At 37.9% G+C, this 23,317-nt stretch overlaps 1 protein-coding gene across 1 annotated transcript; it reads right to left on the bottom strand.

The window, feature by feature from the left end:
* Window positions 1–14,190: 14,190 nt before the first annotated feature.
* On the bottom strand, window positions 14,191–15,250 carry LOC112794945 (uric acid degradation bifunctional protein TTL-like). The gene is made up of 4 exons (XM_025836906.1): window positions 15,086–15,250; window positions 14,851–14,952; window positions 14,630–14,756; window positions 14,191–14,480 (listed from the first exon to the last, which is right to left on the bottom strand). The coding sequence occupies exons 1-4, from the start codon at window positions 15,248–15,250 to the stop codon at window positions 14,191–14,193; spliced, it is 684 nt and encodes a 227-aa protein (XP_025692691.1).
* Between the last annotated feature and the right edge of the window lie 8,067 nt (window positions 15,251–23,317).

Raw genomic sequence — 23,317 nt, 5'->3', positions numbered from 1 at the left:
TCCTCTCTGGGCACATTCCTGGCGTTCAGCGCCAGGATGTTGCTTGTTTCTGGCGTTCAGCGCCAGAATGGTGCTCTGTTCTGGCGTTGAACGCCGGCCAGATGCACCTTACTGGCGTTGAACGCCAGCCCGTGCGTCCTCCAAGGTGAAAAATTTTTTCCTTCTGTTTTTGACTCTGTTTTTAATTTTTTTGATTTTTTCGTGACTCCTCATGATCATGTACCTAATAAAACACAAAATAACAATAGAACAAAATAAAATAAAAATTAGATAAATAAAATTGGGTTGCCTCCCAACAAGCGCTTCTTTAATGTCAATAGCTTGACAGTGGCTCTCATGGAGCCACAAGGTGATCAGGTCAATTTTAGTGTGTAGTCCCAACACCAAACTTAGAGTTTGGATATGGGGTCTGAACACCAAACTTAGAGTTTGGTTGTGGCCTCACAACACCAAACTTAGAGTTTGACTGTGTGGGCTCTTCTTGACTCTGAACTGAGAGAAGCTCTTCCTGCTTACTCTCTTTTGTCACAGAGGGATGGCCATGTGCCTTAAACACAAGGTAGTCCCCATTCAATTGAAGGACTAACTCACCTCTGTTGACATCTATCACAGCTCCTGCTGTGGCTAGGAAAGGTCTTCCTAGGATGATGCATTCATCATCTTCCTTCCTAGTGTCTAAGATTATGAAATCAGCAGGGATGTAAAGGCCTTCAACCTTTACTAGCATGTCCTCTACTATTCCATAAGTTTGTCTCACTGACTTGTCTGCTAATTGTAATGAGAACAAGGCAGGTTGTACCTCAATGATCCCCAGCTTCTCCATTGCAGAGAGTGGCATAAGATTTATCCCTGACCCAAGATCACATAGAGCTTTTTCAAAGCTCATGGTGCCAATGGTATAAGGTATTAAGAACTTGCCAGGATCTTGTTTCTTTTGAGGTAGAGTTTTCTGAATCCAAGTATCTAGTTCACTAATGAGCAAGGGAGGTTCACTTTCCCAAGTCTCATTACCAAACAACTTGGCATTCAGCTTCATGATAGCTCCTAAATATTGAGCAACTTGCTCTCCAGTCACATCTTCATCCTCTTCAGAGGAAGAATAGTCTTTAGAGCTCATGAATGGCAGAAGGAGATTTAATGGAATCTCTATGGTCTCTATATGAGCCTCAGATTCCTCTGGATCCTTAATAGGAAACTCCTTCTTGCTTGAAGGACGTCCCAGGAGGTCTTCCTTACTAGGATTTTCGTCCTCCTCCTCCCTTGTGCATTCGGCCACTTTGACTAAATCAATGGCCTTGCACTCTCCTTTTGGATTCTCTTCTGTATTGCTTGGGAGAATACTGGGAGGAGTTTCAATAACTTTCTTACTCAGCTGGCCCACTTGTGCCTCCAAATTTCTAATGGAGGATCTTGTTTCATTCATGAAACTGAAAGTGGCTTTTGACAGATCAGAGACAATGTTGGCTAAATTAGAAGTGTTTTGTTCTGAATTCTCTGTCTGTTGCTGAGAAGATGATGGATATGGCTTACTATTACTCAGCCTATTGCGTCCACCATTGTTAAAGCCTTGTTGAGGCTTTTGTTGATCCTTCCAGGAGAAATTTGGATGATTTCTCCATGATGGGTTATAGGTGTTTCCATATGGTTCACCCATGTAATTAACCTCTGCCATGGCAGGGTTATCAGGATCATAAGCTTCTTCAGAAGCTACCTCTCTAGTACTGTTTGATGCATGTTGCAATCCATTCAGATTTTGAGAGATTATGTTGACCTGTTGAGTCAACATTTTGTTCTGAGCCAATATGGCATTCAGAGCATCAATTTCAAGAACTCCTTTCTTCTGAGGTATCCCATTATTCACGGAATTCCTCTCAGAGGTATACATGAACTGGTTGTTTGCAACCATGTCAATGAGTTCTTGAGCCTCTTCAGGCGTTTTCTTCAGGTGAATAGATCCACCTGCAGAATGGTCCAATGACATTTTCGAAAATTCAGAGAGACCATAATAGAATATATCTAATAGGGTCCATTCTGAAAACATGTCAGATGGACATCTTTTGGTCAGCTGCTTGTATCTTTCCCAAGCTTCATAGAGGGATTCACCCTCTTTTTGTTTGAAGGTTTGAACATCCACTCTCAGCTTGCTCAGCTTTTGAGGAGGAAAGAATTTATCCAAGAAGGCAGTGACCAGCTTATCCCAGGAGTCCAGGCTATCCTTAGGTTGTGAATCCAACCATATTCTAGCTCTGTCTCTTACAGCAAAAGGGAAAAGCATGAGTCTATAGACTTCAGGATTAACTCCATTTGTCTTTACAGTCTCACAGATCTGCAAGAACTCAGTTAAAAACTGATAAGGATCTTCAGATGGAAGTCCATAAAACTTGCAGTTTTGTTGCATTAATGCAACTAGTTGAGGCTTAAGCTCAAAGTTATTGGCTCCAATGGCAGGAATGGAGATGCTTCTTCCATCAAACTTGGACGTTGGCTTTGTGAAGTCACCAAGCATTCTCCTTGCATTATTATTATTATTTTCGGCTGCCATGTCCTTCTCTTGTTCGAAAATTTCTGAAAGGTTGTTTCTGGATTGTTGTAATTTAGCTTCTCTTAATTTTCTCTTCAGAGTCCTTTCAGGTTCTGGTCAACTTCAACAAGAGTGCCTTTTTCCCTGTTCCTGCTCATATGAAAGAGAAGAAAACAAGAAAAGAAAGAGGAATCCTCTATGTCACAGTATAGAGACTCCTTTATGTTAGTAGAAGAAGAAAGGGGTTAGAAGAATGGAGATGGGGATTCGGATTTTTGGATGAAGAGAGGTGAAGAGAAGTGTTAGTAATTAAATAATTAAATAGAAGAAGAAAAGAGAAGGGAGATTTCGAAAATTAGAGAGGGATAGGTAGTTAGTTGGTTTTGAAAAAGATAAGAAATAAACAAAAAGTTTGTTAGTTGATTGAAAAAGATTTGAAATCAAATTTTGAAAAAGATAAGAAGATAAGAAGTTAGATAAGATATTTTGAAATCAAATTTTGAAAAAGATAAAATTTTTGAAAAAGATAAGATAAAAGATAAAAAGATAAGATAAAAATTTTAATAAAAAGATATTTTGAAAAAGATTTAATTTTTAAAAAGACTTAACTAACAAGAAATTACAAGATAAGATTCTAAAATTTAAAGATTGAACCTTTCTTAACAAGAAAGTAACAAACTTCAAATTTTTGAACCAATCACATTAATTGTTAGCATATTTTCGAAAATTTGATATAAAGATAAGAAAAAGATTTTTGAAAATATTTTGGAAAATAATTTTGAAATTTTCGAAAATGATAAAAAAAATGAAAAAGATATGATTTTTGAAAAAGATTTTGAAAAGATAAGATTTTTAAAATTGAAATTTTGTCTTGACTTGTAAGAAACAACTAATTTTGAAAATTTTTGACCAAGTCAATCCCAAAATTTCGAAATTTTGGAGGGAAATAAGGAAAAGATATTTTTTTGATTTTTGAATTTTTAAAGAAAAACACAAAAATGACCCAAAACATGAAAATTTTGGATCAAGACACAAGATGCATGCAAGAATGCTATGAATGTCAAGATGAACATCAAGAACACTTTGAAGATCATGATGAACATCAAGAACATAATTTTGAAAAATTTTTGATGCAAAGAAAACATGCAAGACACCAAACTTAGAAATCTTTAATGCATGGAAAATATGAATGCAAAAGTGCATATGAAAAACAACAAAAGACACAAAACAAGAAATCATCAAGATCAAACAAGAAGACTTGTCAAGAACGACTTGAAGATCATGAAGAACACTATGAATGCATGAAATTTTCGAAAAAATGCAAGAAAAATTTTAAAAGCATGCAATTGACACCAAACTTAAAAATTAACACAAGACTCAAACAAGAAACACAAAATATTTTTTTTATTTTTATGATTTTCTAATTTTTTTGTATTTTTATTTTAATTTTTTTCGAAAAACATTTTTGGAAAAACGAAAAATAAAAGAAAATTTTGAAAAAGATTTTTGAAAAGAAAATTACCTAATCTGAGCAACAAGACGAACCGTCAGTTGTCCATACTCGAACAATCCCCGGCAATGGCACCAAAAACTTGGTGGACGAAATTGTGATCACTATTCTTTGAGTTGTATTCATCAACTTGGTGCTGTAGTTGCACGTAATTGTAAAATTATGGAATTTGAAATTGGCACGAGTGGACACAACTCCGTTCAACTAACCAGCAAGTGTACTGGGTCGTCCAAGTAATAAACCTTACGTGAGTAAGGGTCGATCCCACAGAGATTGTTGGTATGAAGCAAGCTATGGTCACCTTGTAAATCTCAGTTAGGCAGCTTAAATTGGTTTATGGGTTTTCGAAAATAGAAATAAGAAAATAAATAATAAAAGGGATAGAATACTCATGCAGCCTCATTGGTGGGAATTTCAGATAAGCGAATGAAGATACTGTATGGCTCAAGGACGCCTGCTCTCCCACTGCTTCAACTCAATCCTTCTTACTCCTTTCCATGGCAAGCTGTATGTAGGGCATCACCGTTGTCAATGGCTACATCCCATCCTCTCAGTGAAAACGTTCCTATGCTCTGTCACAGCACGGCTAATCATCTGTCGGTTCTCAATCAGGTTGGAATAGAATCCCTTGATTCTTTTGCGCTTGTCATCACGCCCAGCCTTCAGGAGTTTGAAGCTCGTCACAGTCATTCAATCATAGAGTCCTACTCGGAATACCACAGACAAGGTTTAGACTTTCCGGATCCTCATGAATGCCGCCATCTATCTAACTTATACCACGAAGATTCTGTTGGGGAATCTAAGAGATACACATTCAAGCTCTTGTTGCATGTAGAACGGAAGTGGTTGTCAATCACGTGCGTTCATAAGTGAGAATGATAATGAGGGTTACTTATCATCACATTAATCATATTTTTGGGTACGAATGAATATCTTGGAATAAGAATAAGAGGGATTTGAATAAAAGACAATAGAATTGCATTAATACTTGAGGTACAGCAGAGCTCCACACCCTTAATCTATGGTGTGCAGAAACTCCACCGTTGAAAATACATAAGTAAAAGGTTCAGGCATGGCCGAATGGCCAGCCCCCAAAACGTGATCACAGGATTCAAAATACAATCCAGGATGATAATATGATAGTAAAAAGTTCTATTTATAATAAACTAGCTCCTAGGGTTTACATGAGTAAGTAATTGATGCATAAATTCACTTCCGGGGCCCACTTGGTGTATGCTTGGGCTGAGCTTGATCAATCCACGAGCTGAGGCTTCTCTTGGAGTTGAACTCCGAGTTATGACGTGTTTTGGGCGTTCAACTCCGGATCATGACGTTTTTCTGGCGTTTAACTCCAGACAGCAGCATGAACTTGGCGTTCAACGCCAAGTTACGTCGTCTTTCTTCGAATAAAGTATGGACTATTATATATTGCGGGAAAGCTCTGGATGTCTACTTTCCAAAGAGGTTGAGAGCGCGCCAATTGGAGTTCTGTAGCTCCAGAAAATCCATTTCGAGTGCAGGGATGTCAGATTCCAACAGCATCAGCAGTCCTTTTGTCAGCCTTCTTCAGAGTTTTGCTCAAGTCCCTCAATTTCAGTCAGAATTTACCTGAAATCACAGAAAAACACACAAACTCATAGTAAAGTCCAGAAATGTGAATTTAACATAAAAACTAATGAAAACATCCCTAAAAGTAGCTTGAACTTACTAAAAACTACCTAAAAACAATGCCAAAAAGCGTATAAATTATCCGCTCATCAGCGATCCTACTCAAAACGCCAAAGACAAGGTCGAATCTTCCGGATCAGAGAATGCTACTTCTTTGGATTCTAGCCTCTACCACAAAGACCTAATCTCCCCATAAATTGGCTGAACTGGTGTCTCGAGAAGTCCCCAACGAAGTCGTGGATTAGCCATCTGAGAGATGTATAGTCAAGCTAGCGATTCGCGGTTTCCAGCTACGTATTCACACGAACCCAAGTAGACACGGGTGTTTGTCAGGCACGCGGTCTTAGTATGATGAACAGAGCTGATTGTCACTGGTCATCCTATTCACCATGTTGAAGAACGAGCATACATCTTAGAATTAAATCAAACACGGATCAAAGAAGAAACAGTAATACTTTTATTAATTCATAGGTCTCGGCAAGGCTCCTCCCCTCAACCTAGTGGATTTAGAAACTCATACTGAAAGAAAATACAATGTGAAAAATGTCTATGGTGTGCGTCATCCTTGATGGAGAATGTAAAAGTTCTTTAAATACTAAACTAATAATTAGGGATTTCATAGAAAAGTGTAAAACAGTCTTTTTAATGTTAAAATCCACTTCTGGGGCCCACTTGGTGAGTGTTTGGGCTGAGTTTTGATGAGATCTACGTACTACGAGGCCTCTAAAGTGTTGAACGCTGGCTAGGGGGTCCCTTCTTGGCGTTTGGATGCTGCTCTCTGCTTTGTGGGCGCTAGATGCCTGGAAGGGAGCAAGAAGTTGGTGTTGGATGCTAGTTTTCGGCCTTCTAATCCGAAACAAAGTATAGACTATTATCTATTGCTAAAAATCAACTTTCCATAGCCGTTGAGAATGCTCCATTTGGACTTCTATAGCTCCAATAAAGAACTTCCGAGTGCAAGGAGGTCAGATCCGGACAGCATCTGCAGTGCTTTCTCTGTCTCTGAACCAGACTTTTACTTCAGCTCCTCAATTTCAGCCAAAAAATACCTGAAATTGCTCAAAAACACAAAAACTCAAAGTAGAGTCCAAAAGTGTGACTTTAACACTAAAACCTATAAAAACATAATAAAAACTAAACAAAACATGCTAAAAACTATATGAAAATTATGCCAAAAAGCGAATAAAATATCCACTCATCAGAGACCCACATCCTTACACTAGGAGAGTCAATTTTGATCAAAGGCTGAACCAAGTCCTTTCAGACATTTGTGTGGAAGGAGCTCAATGAAATAGGGATGCTCAAGGCAAGCCTATCCAACTAAGAAGGCTTGACCTCAAGCCCGTAGCTAGAGGATGGTTGGAATTCATCCAACGCTCTGTCATCCCAACTAGCCATCGGTAGAAGTGACCATTGATAGAGCCATCATGACCCATTGCATCATAATTGGGAGTGAGGTGGAGATACATGAGGTAATAGCTCAAGAATTGTACAAGAAAGCAGAAAAGCCTTCCACCTTAGCAAGGTTGGCTATTCCCCACCTTATATGTCACTTATGTAATTTAGCTGGAATTGTCATAGAAGGAGATATCCCCATTGAGGAGGACAAGACCATCAATAAAATAAGGATAGAGCAAACAAGAGAGCCTACACATGCACCTCAACAAGAGCATATGGAGTTGCCTCAACAAGAAATCCCTGAGATACCTCAAGGGATGTGTTTTCCTCCCCAAGGCTATTGGGACCAATTGCATACTTCTCTAGGAGAATTAAGCTCCAACATGGATCAACTAAGGATGGGATATCAAGAGCACTCCACTATCCTCCATGAAATAAGAGAAGATCAAAGAGCCATAAGGGAAGAACAACAGAGGCAGGGGCATGACATAGAAGAGATCATGCGGTCCATTGGCCTCTCCAGAGGGAGCAGGAGTCGCCGTCACTAAGGTGGATCCGTTCCTTTTATCTCATGTTTGCTTATGTTTTTTTCTGTTTTCCATGTGTTTTATCTTATTGTCTGTTTCTAGTGCATGATCATCTTTATTTTATGTCTTAAAGCTAGGGGTGTTCATGGTTTACTTTTTTCATAAACTGAATTGAAACTGCACTAAACCATTTTATATTGTTTAGAAACTGAACCAAACTACTTTGTCACATAAGAAACTGGTTTTCAACCAGTTTACAATATAGTGCACCAATTTAAACTAGTTCATAAAAATAAAATCAGTTTTAACTGAAAAAACCAGTTTAATTTGATTTATAGGCTAAAACTAGTTTTAATTTTTAACATGTATAAAAATAGCATTTACATTTTCTCTCTCTCCACTCTCTCTCCTTCTTTCCCTCTCTTCCCTTTCTCTCTCTCTCTCTCTCTCCCTCTCTCTTCCTTCTCTCCCCTCTCTCTCTTCTTCTCTCCTTCTCTCCCCCTCCTTTCTCTCTCTCCCATTCTTTCTCTCCTTCTCTCCCTTCTCTCCTTCTCCTCTTTCTCTTTCTCTTCTTTTCTCCCTCTCTCCCCTCCTTTCTCTCTCCCTTCTCTCTCCCTTTTCCTTTTCTCTCTCTCTCTCCCTTCCCCTCTTTCTCCCCTCTTCTCTCTCTCTCTCTCTCTCTCTCTCTCTCTCTCTCTCCCTCCCTCATCTCTCCCTCTTCTTTCTCTCTTTCTCTCTTCCTCTCTCTCCCTTTTTTTTTTCATTTCTTCCCCTTTTCCTTTTGTTCTCTTTTTCTCTCCCTTTCTCTTCCTCCTTTCTCTCTCTCTCTCTCTCTCCTTCTTTCCCTTTCTCTCTCCTTTCCCTCTCTCTTCCTCTTTTCTCTCTCCCCCTCTTTCTCTCATTCCCCTCTCTTTGTCTTCTTCTCTCCCCCCTTTTCCTTTTCTCTCTCTCCCCCTCTCTCTTCCCCTCCTCACTCTCTCTCTCTCCCCTTCCCCTTTTTTTCTCTCTCCCTTTCCTCCTTCTATCCCTTTCTCTCACACTCTCTCTCTCCTCTGTCCCTCTTCCTCTCTATCTCTCTCTCTTTCCCTCTCCTCCTCTTCTCTGCCTCTCTCTCTCCCTCTCTCTCTTTCTCTCTGTCTTTCTAACTTCCTCTCCCTCTCTCTTCGTATCTTTCTCTCTTCTTGCACTCCTTTTTCCCTTCCTTTCTCTCTCTTTCTCTCTCTGCTCCTCCTCCTCTCTCTCTCTTTTTTCTATCTCTCATTTTTCCCTCTTTTTTCTCTTTTCTCTCTCTCTCTTGAGAAGAGGGATATAGAATGAGAGAAAGTTGAGAGAGAAAGAAAGGAAAAAAGAGGAGAAAGAGAGAGATGAGGGAGAAGAAAGAGAGAGAATACGAGAGAGAAAAAAGTTAAGGGGGAGAGGGAGAAATAGGAAAGAGAAAGAGAGAAAAGGGAAAAAGAAGAGAGAGAGAAAGAGGAAGATAGAAGGGAGGGAGAGAAAGAGGGGGAGAGGAGAGAGAAACAAAAGAGGAGAGAGAGCGAAAAGAGGGAGAGGGAGAGAAGGGGGAAGGGAGGGAGAGAAGGAGAAGGGGGAAGGGAGGGGGAGCGAGGGAGAGCGGAGAAAAAGGAAAGAGAGGGAGAGAGAGCGAGAGGAAAAAAAAGAGAGAGAGAGAGAGAGGAAGGAAGAGGAGAAGGAGAGAGAGAGAGAGGAAGAAAGAAGGGAGGGGAGAGAGAGAGAGAAAGAAAAGGGGAAGAGAGAGGGAAATGAGGGAGAGATAGGAGAGAGGAGAGGGAGAAAGAGGAGGAGAGAGAGAGGAAAAGAGACAGGAAGGGAGAGGGAGAAAGAGAAAGGGGAGAGAGGAAAAGGAGAGAGAGAAAGAAGAGAGAGAAAGAAGAAAGGGAAAAGAAAGAGAGAAGGGAGCGACGAGGAGGAGAAAGAGAGAGAGAGGGAGAGAGAGAGAGAGAGGAAGGGGAGAAAGAGAGAGTGAAGGGAGAGAGAGAGTGAAGAGAGAGACAGAGAGAGAGAGAGAAAGAATATATAAAAACTAATTTTAGAGTTTAAATAAAACAAGTTTTAATTTGGTTTAAAACTAAACTGAACTATAAAAACTGGTTTTTATAAAAACTATGGTTTCAGTTCAATTTTTTATTTAAAAAACTGGTTTATTTAAAACAGTTTCAATTCAGTTTCAATTCAATTCAGTGAAACCAGTTTTTTTGCACACCGCTACTTAAAGCTATGAAATATTCCATGCATCTCTCACCTTGCTTAAAAGAAAAATTTTATTTGAAAAAGAGAAGTAAAATGCATAAACTCGAGTTATATATTAAGAACAGTTCAATTATCTTGATGTGGTGGCATTGCTTTTACTTTCTGAATGCATGAATGAACAGTGCATATTTGATGTTGAAGTTAAGAATGTTGGCTCTCGAAAGAATGATGATAAAAGTGAAGTATTAATGGTGATCTGAAAAATTCAAAATTTGATTCTTGAAGCAAGAAAAAGCAGCAAAAAGCAATAAAAGAAAAAAAATATATGCATATGCGAAAAAAAGCAAGCAGAAAAAGAAAAAGTCAATAGCTCTTTAAACCAAAAGGCAAGAGCAAAAAGCCAATAGCTCTTTAAACCAAAAGGCAAGAGCAAGGATCTAAGACTTTGAGCATCAATGATTAGGAAGGCTTAAAAGAAACAAAAGCTTGGCCTAAACAGTTCAAAGAGCTGCATCCCTAACTATATGCTTTTGGTGTGAAGGTGTCAAGTGAAAAGCTTGAGACTGAGCAGTTAAAGTTGTGATCCAAAGTAAAAGAGTGTGACTAAAAACTCTGGACTCCACTAGTTGGGGATTCTAGCAAAGCTGAATCACAATCCTAAGGGATTCACCGAGTTAAGTTTCTGTGGCGTTTATGTATCCGGTGGTAATACTGGAAAATAAAGCGCTTAGGGTCACCGCCAAGACTCTAAAGTAGTTGTGGTCAACAATAAAAAAGAACTAAACTAGGAGAATCAATAGTATCATCTGGATTCTGAGTTCCTAAAGATGCCAATTATTCTAAGCTTCAATGGAAAGTGAGATGCCAAAACTATTCAGAAGCAAAAAGCTACTAGTCCCGCTCATCTAATTGAAACTGAGCTCCATTGAGAACTCTGAGATTTATTGTGTCCTTCTCTTCTTTTTAATCCTACTTTGTTTTTGGTTGTTGTGGACAAGCAACAGTTTAAGTTTGGTGTTCTGATGAGCGTATATTTTATACGCTTTTTGGCATCATTTTCATATAGTTTTTGTTATATTTTGTTTTAAGTTTTATTATGTTTTCATAGGTTTTAGTGCAAAATTCATATTTTTGGATTCTACTTTGAGTTTGTGTGTTTTATGATGATTTCAGGTATTTTCTAGCTGAAATTGAGGGATTTTGGCAAAGTCTGATTAAGAGACAGAGAAAGGACTGCAGATGTTGTCAAGATCTGACCTCCATGCACTCGAAGGGCATTTTTGGAGCTACAGACGTCCAAATGGCACGCTCTCAACGGCTATGGAAATCTAACATTCAGGGCTTTCCAGAAATATATAATAGTTTATACTTTACTTTGGAAATAAAGGCCCAAATTTGTGTTCAACGCCAGCCACCTATATTATTCCTGGCGTTGGACACCCAAAAGGAAGGAGCTGGCGTCCAATGCCCAAAAGAGAGTCCCAAGCTAGCGTTCAACATCCCTAAGGAGTCCAAGAACGTGGAGACAACCTTGGATTAGCCTAAACACTCACCAAGTGGGCCCAAAAAATAGATTTTTGCACTACAAGACTAGTTTATCTTATTTCTGTAATCTTTAGGTAGCAGATTAATATATATAGACAAGAGTTCCCTTTTGTTAGGAACTCTTGCCCACTTTTATGTTTTACATTACATTATGTACAATATGAGTCACTAACCTCCTAAGGTTAAGGTTAGGAGCTCTGCTGATTCTTATGGATTAATAATATCACAATTCTATTTTAGTCTATGCTTGATTTTATTCTAAGATGTATCTTCGTTCTTCAAGCTTATGAATTGCATGACCCATGACAATCATCCTCATTCTACATGGGTTCTTGCGAGTCCTTGACGGGATAGTATTGAACCACAAGCTTGATTATACATCTCTTAGACAGCTAATCCATGGCTTCGTTGGGGACTTCTCAAGACATCAGTTAGCCGAGGTGCGGGGTGATTAGGGCCTTTGTGGTATAGGCTAGATCCAAAGAAGCAGCATTCTCTGATCTAGAAGATCTGACCTTGTCTGTGGCATTTTGAGTAGGATCACCAAGGGAATGGACTACTAGAGCTTCACCCCGGTTCAGATTAGATGACCACTAACCCGGTGTTTGATCTGAAGCAGAGGAGATTAATGACCGCTGACCCGGCGTTAATCATATACAGCCTACCATGGAATAAATCAATCAGAAGTTGGAGTAGATGGTGAGAAAAGTTGTTCCAAAAGGAAGAAGCCTCTCTGAAGCCTCAACCATTCTATCACCATTGATTCCACACCTATCTAGTAATGTTTTATTTATTTATCTGTTTTATGCATTTTCTCATGACAACTATATCTTCTATCCGCCTAACTAAGATCTGCAAGGTAACCATTGCTTACTCAAACCAACAATCTCCGTGGGATCAACCCTCACTCACTTGAGGTATTACTTGGACGACTCGATATACTTGCCAGTCTATCTGTGTGAAATGTGCGGAGCCAGTTTCGTGCTCCAATACCCTTAGCAAATTCCTTTAGAAAAATCCAAGCTTCCTCTCTGTGACTGGGGACAGGACTTGCATAAACAACAGTACAAACCCAAACTACCGTACTATTTAAGAATTTAACACAAATCATTTGCAGTTAAGAAGACAACACTATACAAGAACCTCCCTTCTAAGAAGATTGAACCTAAATACCTCCTTTATGACTAATAGCTTCTTCAATATGAATAGCAACATAACCTAACTTGTACCAAAACAACTACAATTTCTAGAAAGGACAATGAATTTCCAAAACTATGACAAAGTTACCAATTGCTTATTATGAACCCAAGCCAATTTGTTACTGGTTCCAGTCACATTCCAAGCTATAATATTTTCATAATTCATAAAAACCGACTTGGAAAGTGAGATAATACTACAAGAAACTAAGTGTGCTTCAGAGGCCTATGATTAACCCCTTGTCTATCTTCATTTTGTAAATTATTTTCAATCCCTTGGACATTGGAGGAACTCTTTAGCCTTAGAGAATTAATAGGTGAATTCTATAACAAATTTGGCCTCGGGCATTCATGATAACCATGATTGGGGGTCTTTAAGGGCACTGCAGCACTGATCTTAGAATGTACATTTACTTATGGCTCCTTACCAATATGTTGTGGCTTAATTCGAAACATAACTTTTGTTATAAGATGATGTGGAGTAACATTATTCAATCTCCATGTTATTCCTTTACCAAGCTCTTGCTTGGACTTATTTTGGGTCTTCCGAAAATCCTCATCTCTAATAACATGCATAGTAGGGCCCACATTAGCTATTGCACAATTTGACTTATAAATTACCATTTTGACATTTATTTTGTACTAAACCCTAATCCATTCATCCTTTTCTACACGGTGCTACTCACTTCCATGCATGGCTACCAATTGATTTTCATTAGGATTCCCCATCTCTTGGTTGCCAAAAACAATGGTTGTTTTCGTATTATTCTTTTCATCAGAATCTATCGCTGAGTTCATGACCTCTTTGTTAGCCCCATGCATACACTTACTTTCTTCATACTTGCTTCCCTTACACTCACGTGCAACATGCCCTAACATGATAATTACTACATATCAAGTGTAAGCTCTTGTATTCCACATCAAAGAATCTCCCATCATAGCGGCAGATATTTAGCCGTGGTTTTTTCCAACAGCTGCTAAATAGAATTTGCCAGCGGTTCTTGTGGCGGTTTTAGGGGATGCTACCAAATGATCTTATTTTACAGCATTTTTTTGGTAACCGCTGCAACATGTACACATTTTGCAGCGGTTCTTGTGGCGGTTTTAGGGGATGCTGCCAAATAATCTCATTTTGCAGCAATTTTTCTATAACCCCCGCAAAATGTCCAGTTGTTGAATACATTGATACTTGTTTTGCAGCGATTTTTTTTCAACTGCTGCAATATTATTTTTAACTTGAATTTTTTTGTACAAACATTATTGCCTTCTTAAAACTATTCTAGTCCTCGCTATTTTTTTAACTGAAATTTTTTTTTTCAAATACTGCAACTTAATGCATTAAATAAATTTTCAATTTTGTGTTACATAAAAAATAATTCATTAATTAAAAAAATAGTTATACATGAATAACTAAAAATAAATTTATGAATCAGGTTTTCTCTTATAGTATCAGCCATTTTGAGTTTGTATTTAAGCATAACTGGTAACATAAAAATCAAGTGAACGTCCGAATTCATATACTCAAAACAAAGTTCAATGGAGCATAAATATCAGAATTACTAAGGTAAACAAACAAATTTTGAGTCAAAATTTCTCATCAACATCGTATTGACCTGGTCATAAATACTCTGTCAAAAATTCGCTGCAGTGACGTGATAACGGATCTGATAAGTCATCTCCAAACCATGGCAACTTGTTTAGATCGAAACCCCTTTTTGCAGCATGTACGGCATCTTCTCTATGTTGGGTGTTTAAAGTTTCATTATTTTCTTTTGGAACCTTACCAAGCTCAACATCCCTGGAGATATGATATCCACCAGAGGAGATAGCATCTAAATCGTCTTCTGAATCAGTGTTTGCTCCATCTAGAGTGTCAGCAACTATTTCACCTGAATATTCAGCTAACACTGAATATATGAACATGCAACTAACAACATATAAATCTACTTAAAAGATAATGATAACTTCCAGGTCATTACCTAGTTATTAAAGAAAAAAATTGCGGAATTATGGAAAGAGGACTTTCAAAATTAACAAGTACAAAATTAACTATTACCATCTCCTTCGTCGGTAGTTTGGTCAGATTTCTTGGAAAGAAGCTCTCCAATAGCACGTTCTATATACTTTAATTCCTCTTTTGAAGCAATCTCCAACTCAACACCATGCGAGTTATTGTTGCGCATCTGCACCATAATAAAATGTATAGTTGATGGTCTATTTTGTAAAGCATATTGTGTCTCTGTAATTCACTTTCTGTGCTAGAAATTTATTTCTAACCTTTAATTCAGCAAGTATGTCTTCAGGTGTCCTACCAGCTACAAATGTCACAAAAACATAGCCAAATTTCTCCTCGTACCTTGATCCCCATTCATGAAGTTCCTACAAATTTTAGCATGAACATAACAACTATCATTGGTTAAATGTTGTAAGCATATAGCAACTTAAAATACTTATTATTCACGTAATGTTTAACTCAAGTGTTTAAGGATACGGCTAATGAACAGACCTACACAGTAGCTTCGTTCGCCGTTTCCAAGTATTCATTAGAACAAGATCGTCCTGATATGTCTCTGAAAACCGTAATTGCATGTTCCAATGAAGAGAATGGAGAGACCATAGCCATTTTGTTAGCAAATGTTGTGCCTGCACAGCATGATGAGAAATCTTCCGTTTTCATTTCTCCTGTTACAACACCATTTTATATTAACTATATTTGTCAATGATAACAATATTGTAATTCAAGATAATTCACTCGATGTCATAATTTTCTTTATTGGAGGTTAAGAACAATAACAATGATGATGAGAACAACAAAGCCTTGAAAATTAACTTTTAAAAGCAAAAATCATGGGAAGAAATGTGGAACTTGCAGTATTCATGAAAATCAACTTGAAATAAAAACTTAATTCAAATAACAAAAACATAGATAGTAATTGATGAGCGAGTAATTTATATGCTTTTTGGCATTGTTTTTATATAGTTTTTAGTATGATTTAATTAGTTTTTAGTATATTTTTATTAGTTTTTAAGCAAAATTCACATTTCTGGACTTTACTATGAGTTTGTGTGTTTTTCTGTGATTTCAGGTATTTTCTGGCTAAAATTGAGGGACCAGAGCAAAAATCTGATTCAGAGGCCGACAAAGGACTGCAGATGCTGTTGGATTCTGACCTCCCTGAACTCGAAGTAGATTTCTGGAGCTAGAGAACTCCAAATGGCGCGCTATCAACTACATTAAAAAGTAGACATCCAGGGCTTTTCAGCAATATATAATAGTTTATACTTTGTGCGAGTTTTGATGACGTATAATGGTATCAAAACGCCAGCTCTCTGCCCTTTTCTGGCGTCAAAACGGCCAGAACTGGCATAAAAGTTGGAGTTAAACGCCCAACTGGCACCGAAGCTGGTATTTAACTCTAAGGAAGACCTCTACACGTGTAAAGCCCAATGCTCAGCCTAAGCACACACCAAGTGGGCACGGAAGTGGATTTCTGCATCATTTACCTATTTCTATAAACCCTAGTAGCTAGTTTCATTATAAATAGGACCTTTTACTATTGAATTTTCATCTTGGAATCTTGGACCATTGTTCACGTTTTGGGAGGTTGGCCATTCGGGCATGCCTACCCTATTTCCACTTATGTATTTTCAACGGTGGAGTTTCTACACACCATAGATTAAGGTGTGGAGCTCTGCTGTTCCTCGAGTATTAATGCAATTACTACTATTTTCTATTCAATTCAAGCTTATTCTTGTTCTAAGATATTCACTCGCACTTCAACCTGATGAATGTGATGATCCGTGACACTCATCATCATTCTCACCTATGAACGTGTGACTAACAACCACTTCCGTTCTACTTAAGATTGAGCGTGTATCTCTTAGCCTCCATTCCGAAAGATCGGAGTCTTCGTGGTATAAGCTAGAATTATTGGCGGCAATTCCTGAGATCCAGAAAGTCTAAACCTTGTCTGTGGTATTCCGAGTAGGATCTGGGAAGGGATGACTGTGACGAGCTTCAAACTCGCGAGTGTTGGGCGTAGTGACAAACGCAAAAGGATCACTGGATTCTATTCCAACATGATCGAGAACCGACAGATGATTAGTCGTGCGGTGACAGTGCACATGGACCATTTTCACTGAGAGGATAGGAGGTAGCCATTGACACCGGTGAAACCCAACATACAGCTTGCCATGGAAAGGAGTATGAAGGATTGGATGAATGCAGTAGGAAAGAAAAGATTCAAGAGGGATGAAGCATCTCCATACGTTTATCTGAAATTCCCACTAATGAATTACATAAGTATCTCTATCTTTATTTTATTTTTATTTATCTTTTAATTATGAAAACTCCATAACCCATTTGAATCCGCCTGACTGAGATTTACAAGGTGACCATAGCTTGCTTCAAGCTAACAATTTCCGTGGGATCGACCCTTACTCACGTAAGGTTTATTACTTGGACGACCCAGTGCACTTGCTGGTTAGTTGTGCGAGGTTATGAAAAAGAGTGAGATTACAATTGTGCGTACCAAGTTGTTGGCGCCATTGTGTATCACAATTTCGTGCACCAGTAATGTTACCAACAAACTGCGTACATCATAAACACTATTAAAATTATTAAACACACACAGATATTCTATGAATGATGTACATGTTTTGCCATATTTTCACTATGCCACATAATCAATGTTATCAAAAACATCTTCTATTGGGTCTTCTATATCATTATCCCTTTTTAACTGTAAATCACTGATGTCACCTGCTGCTGACATGTTCATCCCGGGCTGTGGAGAAAAAGCAGCTTCAACTTCTTTATTCTCTCCTCCCATGTCATACAAGTCTTGTGGTTTTACATGAACCATTACACTCCATTCTTGATCTACTTCATCACGTATATAGTACACGAGATGAGCTTCTGATACCAATATGTACGATTCATCCTCTTCTCGATTACCGATTTGAATTGGATGAGTGAAATTAACACTGGTAAGGCTCAGATGGTCTTGTTTGATTCCTCTGCTTGTAGTTGTATCAAATCAAATACATTTGAACAAAACCACTGTGAAATGGCAGCTGTAGTTCAGTTCAATTATGTCCACAATTTTTCCATAATATGGAACACTAGCAATAGGCACTCGATTGTCACGCATGCTGGCATAACTTCTTATATTGGATGAGACATAAACTCCACTATTTTGTGTTTTCAGCCCGTCTTCCTTTGTGAAAGTTCCAAACTTGTACCCATTGACGTTGTACGCCCCAAAACATCTTGCCTGAAGCATGGGACCACATGCCAGCAACTTTATTTCTTTTGAATGTATAGTGCTATCCATTGGAACCTAGCACTATAAATTAGAGTTTGTACATATAAAACATTGGAATTCATAATTTATAATTCTAGGGCACAAATAAGTTGGTCAGGTTAAATTTCTACAAACCTCACGCTTGAACCGGTGAGGAAATTCTGCATGCACAACACGGTCTATCTTAGATTACGACCTTATTTGATCCCGTAATTTTCGCTTAGTTTCTGCCCTAAATGTACTTTACGACATAACAAGAAATTAGTCCAACGACTGAGTGTTTAAAATAGGTTATAATCGTGCTTAATGATTACATGTGCATACTTACTCAATAAATGGAGCGACGACCTCGCAATTGACTAGCACATGACGATGTGCTTGATATCTTTCCATTGGGGTCAGTACAAAATGTGAAATAGCCCCTGAAGCTTTTCCAATTTTTAGGAACATAGTACTTCCTGTATTATTTGTAATATCGACAGGTTAATCGTCAACTCGCGCTGGTCGGTTGATTCTAGTCTCAATATTATCCAAATATCTGAAACAGAATGTCAAAATCTCATCGGATAAATAGCCCTCCGCAATTGAGCCTTCTGCTTGTGCCCTGTTACGCACGTATTGCTTCAATTGTCCTAAGTACCTTTTACATATATACGACATAACGCTTAGTATATACATAACGAAATTGAAAAAAAAATGTCTTAACTGCGTTTAGTAGCAAGCTAACCTTTCTATTGGATACATTCATCGATAATGTACTAGGTCACCAAGTTTTAGTTCATTAACGAGATGCATCATAAGGTGAACCATGACAGTGAAGAAGGATGGAGGAAAAATCATTTCCATCTGACACAGAGTATGCACAACATGATTCTGAAGGGCACCAAGCAGCATAGGATTTACAGCTTTTCCACATAATTCTCAGAAAAATAAGGACAGATTTGCAATCATAGTCGATATTGGACTTTACAATGCATTCTTCACCAAAATTAGAAGTAATTGTTCCATTAGAATGTGGTAGTCGTGACTCTTCAACCCATACAACTTGCGCTGCCGGATGTCAACACAACGAGCAATATTGCTCGAGTAACCATATGGAAAGACCACATTCTGTAGAGTTTTCAGGAATACATCCTTCTGTGGATTCGACATTGTGAAGATTGATGAAGGATATTTACCACCTTCGTCCGACCACAATTCAGGCCTTATGCCCAAGCTTTGTCCGTTAAATCTACTCCGGTCTACTCTATATTTATGGCCTTGTTTCAAGAAGCGGCGATGGCCCGTGTAACACCATTTTTGACTGATGTTAGTTTTTGAGCCTTAGCGTCCACGTTACACGTGGGACATGCTAACCCACTGTACGTGTTCCACCCAGATAAATTTTCCAACCTTGGAAAATCGCTAATAATCTACATTAGCATCGCACGCATCTTAAAAATGGTCCCTTTATTAGCATCATAAGTTTCAACACCTTTCCAGACTTGCTTCAACTCATCCACCAAGGGCTCCAAATAAACATCAATGTTGTTACCTGGCATTTTAGGACCGGAAATAATCATAGATAGCATAAAAGATGCCTATTTCATGCATAGCCAGGGAGGAAGATTGTACGGAATAAGAATCACAGGCCATATGGAATACGTGGTACTCATGTTTCTGAAAGGATTAAATCCGTCACTTGCTAAAAATAAACGAACACTACGAGGATCGTTAAAAAAAAGGATACTTTGCATCAAAGTCTTTCCATGCTTCAGTGTCACTTGGATGCCTCAAGTACCCATCATTATTATCTGCCTCTTTATGCCACAACATGTCAGATGAAGTTTTGCTACACATGAATAACTGTTGCAGTCGTCGTATAAGAGGAAAGTAATAGAGAGTCTTCGCTAAGAGAGGCTTTCCGTTTTTCCTGATAGGTATTTTAACTTTTGTAATGGAACCCTTTCGCGTCTTCTACTTCCATCGTGAAGTCCCACACTGCTTGCATTTGGTCGCGTCCTCATCATCACCGCAATACAACATGCAATCATTCGGCATGCTTCTACCTTTTTGTATTCAATCCCCAGCTTTCGGATAGCTTTCTTGGCTTCATACAAAGTGGACAGGAATTTGGCTTGCTCAAATGCATCTTGCTATAAGTCCAAAATCATCGTCATAGCCTTGTCACTCATACCACACATACACTTAATGTGATAAAGCTTCACTAGGAAAGACAACTTTGAGTATTTTGAGCAGTCAGGATATAATTCCTCTGCTCCATCCGCAAGAAGATCAGCAAAATCCTGTGCCTCGCGACTTGGACCATTGTACAAGTACAGCAACTCTAGATCATCGTCTTCTACAAGATCCCCTATTGTGGTCTCCTCACTTCCAGGAGGCGTTGTGAAGTTAAATGCCTCGTGTACCATTTGAAGATATAGATTCACCTCGGTTGTAGGTTTCTCAACTATCGGTGTGCAAGTAGAGCTCTCCTCAGCTGGTTTCTCACCATGAGGTAACCACAAAGTATAGCCAGTGGGAAAGGGCTTTATCAACAGGTGGTTGTACGCATCCTTTCTTGTTTGCATAAATTGAAACCCACATTGAGAGCATGGACACTTTATCATGTTATCCGACGATGCATTCGCAAATGCAAAGTCTAGGAACTTATTAAGTCCTCGTCTATATTCTATGCTATCTCATGGCTTAAGAATCCAGGTTTTGTCCATATCTATTATACACCAAATATATGGTTTAATAATTAATGTGATACAACTTTTTCATCACTAAAATAATGTTAAGTATCTTACTGTATTTTATCTGCATGATATAACAAATACCGTTCTAAAAACATAAGATGTATGGTAAAATACGTGTGCAACTAAGAACATTAAAATGTATACTGAAATGTGCAGTAAATGTAGAATATAAAACTTATATAAAACAAAAAATACACCACATAATGACAGTTATAATACGACGATAAAATTTATGCCAATTAATTTTTGGCACAAAATAACAAGATTCATTTTTACATATAATAGTCATTCATATAAGTTCATTCATGAAGTACCTTACGAAAATTTTATGTACGTAAAACACTCCTCTTATAAACCTTTTTATAAGAGGGAATTCAAAATTTCTGTACTCTTATTTTTATTCAAGGTTTATTTTGATGTTTTATTTTAGGTATGTTAATAAAAAAATTTAGCATTAGTTTTAATTTTTTTGTATTTTCTAGAGCTATTTTTTCTAGTTTTCGTCTTTAATTTTTAACTGTAATTAAAATTTGTTAAACAAAAAATTACTAATATCAGCTAATTTTATATTTTCAACTTCTATGAAAAATGCAATTATGTGAATTTGTAATTTGTATGCATTACAATCAATTAAAAATACATATAATAAAAAAATAAAACTTATTTGTTAGTTACATTTTAGGAGTATAGATGATTAACATAAGAGTTATGAGACAATTTTTTTTCTTATCTTATTTTTATGATATATATGGTCAGGGATAGACCTAAAGGGGAGCGAATAGTGGCCTCGGCCCCCCCTCGAATTTTAAGAAACTATATGACATGGCAGAAATTGGTAGATTAAGAAATTAATGTGAGAGATACATTGCAAGTACAGTTCTTAACCAGCAAAAATCCTCTTATCAATTTAGAAGGGTTGTCACAAAATTAGAATTAAAATACTGAGAGTATGAATCCCAGGTCGTCTCCCAACGAGTTGCAGAAAGATGTGCTATTTTAGTAATCAGAGGTTTTCCAAAGTGGTTTTGAGTTTGATAAACAGGAAATTAAATCAGAGAATTTATGTAATTTAAATAAAAATCTTGACCGGGAGTAGATTAATCGGAAGTTCTATCCTTGTTGGAGTTCTCCCAAGATCAATTGATAATTGAAGGTTATTTCTACTTAGTTATCCTCTACTAGGTAGAGGAAAGTCAAGTAAGTTGGAAGTCTACTTCTATTCACAAGTTCTAATCCTCTCCCTTGGGAAGGATTAGTGTCAGTGACTAGAGAGGCATCCAACAATAAACCCAATTACAATTTTACTCTTGAGCATTCCAACTCAAGGTTCTCCTTTCAATCAACTCCCAATCAAGTTAGAGAACTACTTCATTATTATGAATGTAAACTTCACAAAATAAAAAAGGGGAATAAAGAAAGACATGATAAGGATATGAAAGAGTAAGTGAAAAATAGAGAAACAAACTAGAGTGATGAAGTATTGCGGAGGTAACAACTCTTCTCAATATCCCAATCCAAAAAGCAATAAAAACAAAATCCTAAGAACTATGAATGTGTAGAGAGAAAACCTAGAGGAGGAGTAAAATCGGATCTAAAAACTAAAAATTATGCGGAATGAGAATTCTCTCTTGTCTCTGCATGTTTCCTGGCTCTAATCTGCGTTTCTGGGCCGAAAGCTGGGTTAAAACATGGCCCAGAATCCACGCCAGCAATTTCTGTAAATTCTGCAGATCGCGCATGTCACGCGACCGCGTCGTCCACGCGTTCGCGTCATCCAGCATTTTTCCGTGCCACGCGTGTGTGTCGTCCACGCATTCGCGTCACTCGTGCAGCTTCCAATCCACGCGTTCGCGTCAGGCACGCGAGCGCGTCACTGCGATTTCCTCCATTTCGCGCGGTCGCGTGAGCCATGCGCTCGCGTCACTTCTCGCTGGTCATCTCCTCAATTTCTTGTGTTCCTTCCATTTTTGCAAGCTTCCTCTCCATTCTCTAAGCCATTCCTGCCCTATGAAGCCTGAAACACTTAACACACAGATCACGGAATCGAATGGTATAAAGGAGAATAAAAATATACAATTAAAAGATCTTTAGGAAGCAAGTTTTCAATCATAGAACAATGTTGGGAAGGACTTGTAAATACATGCAAATCATATTAATAAGTGGGTGAAGACTTGATAAAATCACACAATTAAACACAAGATAAATCATAATATAATGGTTTATCAACCTCCCCACACTTAAACATTAGCATGTCCTCATGATTAGTTGAAGGAGATAAATATGAATGAATAGGGATGTAAGACTCATGCAATGCAATGCAACCTATATATATGAATGCAACTATATGAATTTGTCTATCTGATTAAAAATAAATAAGTTCTCTAAGACAAAACATAGAGCAGATTCCACTAATTCAAATCATACAGTAAAAGCAAGTAAATTTGTAAGAAGATAGCTCGTGAAAACCGGGGACATAGAGTCAAGCACTGAACCCTCACTGATGGTGTGTGTGTGTACTCTAATCTCTCTAGTGTATAGGGTAATCACTCTATTCTTCTCTAATCATGCTTTCTAATTTTTGTTCTTCACCTAACCAATCAACAACATTAAATGTATCCATGCAAACATCATGAGGTCTTTTCAAGGTTGTAATGGGGCTAAGGTAAGGGTAAGGGTATATATGGCTAAGGGAGCTTA

The sequence above is a fragment of the Arachis hypogaea genome, chromosome 4 (assembly GCF_003086295.3).
Source record: "Arachis hypogaea cultivar Tifrunner chromosome 4, arahy.Tifrunner.gnm2.J5K5, whole genome shotgun sequence".
Taxonomy (NCBI): Eukaryota; Viridiplantae; Streptophyta; class Magnoliopsida; order Fabales; family Fabaceae; genus Arachis; species Arachis hypogaea.
This window is presented reverse-complemented; position numbering and strand designations above follow the sequence as displayed.

Bases quoted from the DNA above. Each gene is read 5' to 3' on its own strand.
- LOC112794945 (XM_025836906.1), bottom strand. From the start codon at position 15,250: ATGAAAACGGAAGATTTCTCATCATGCTGTGCAGGCACAACATTTGCT. The intron at 14,953-15,085 runs GTGTAGGTCTGT...TAAAATTTGTAG, and splicing joins AAACGGCGAACGAAGCTACT to GAACTTCATGAATGGGGATC. The intron at 14,757-14,850 runs GTTAGAAATAAA...ATTATGGTGCAG, and splicing joins ACATACTTGCTGAATTAAAG to ATGCGCAACAATAACTCGCA.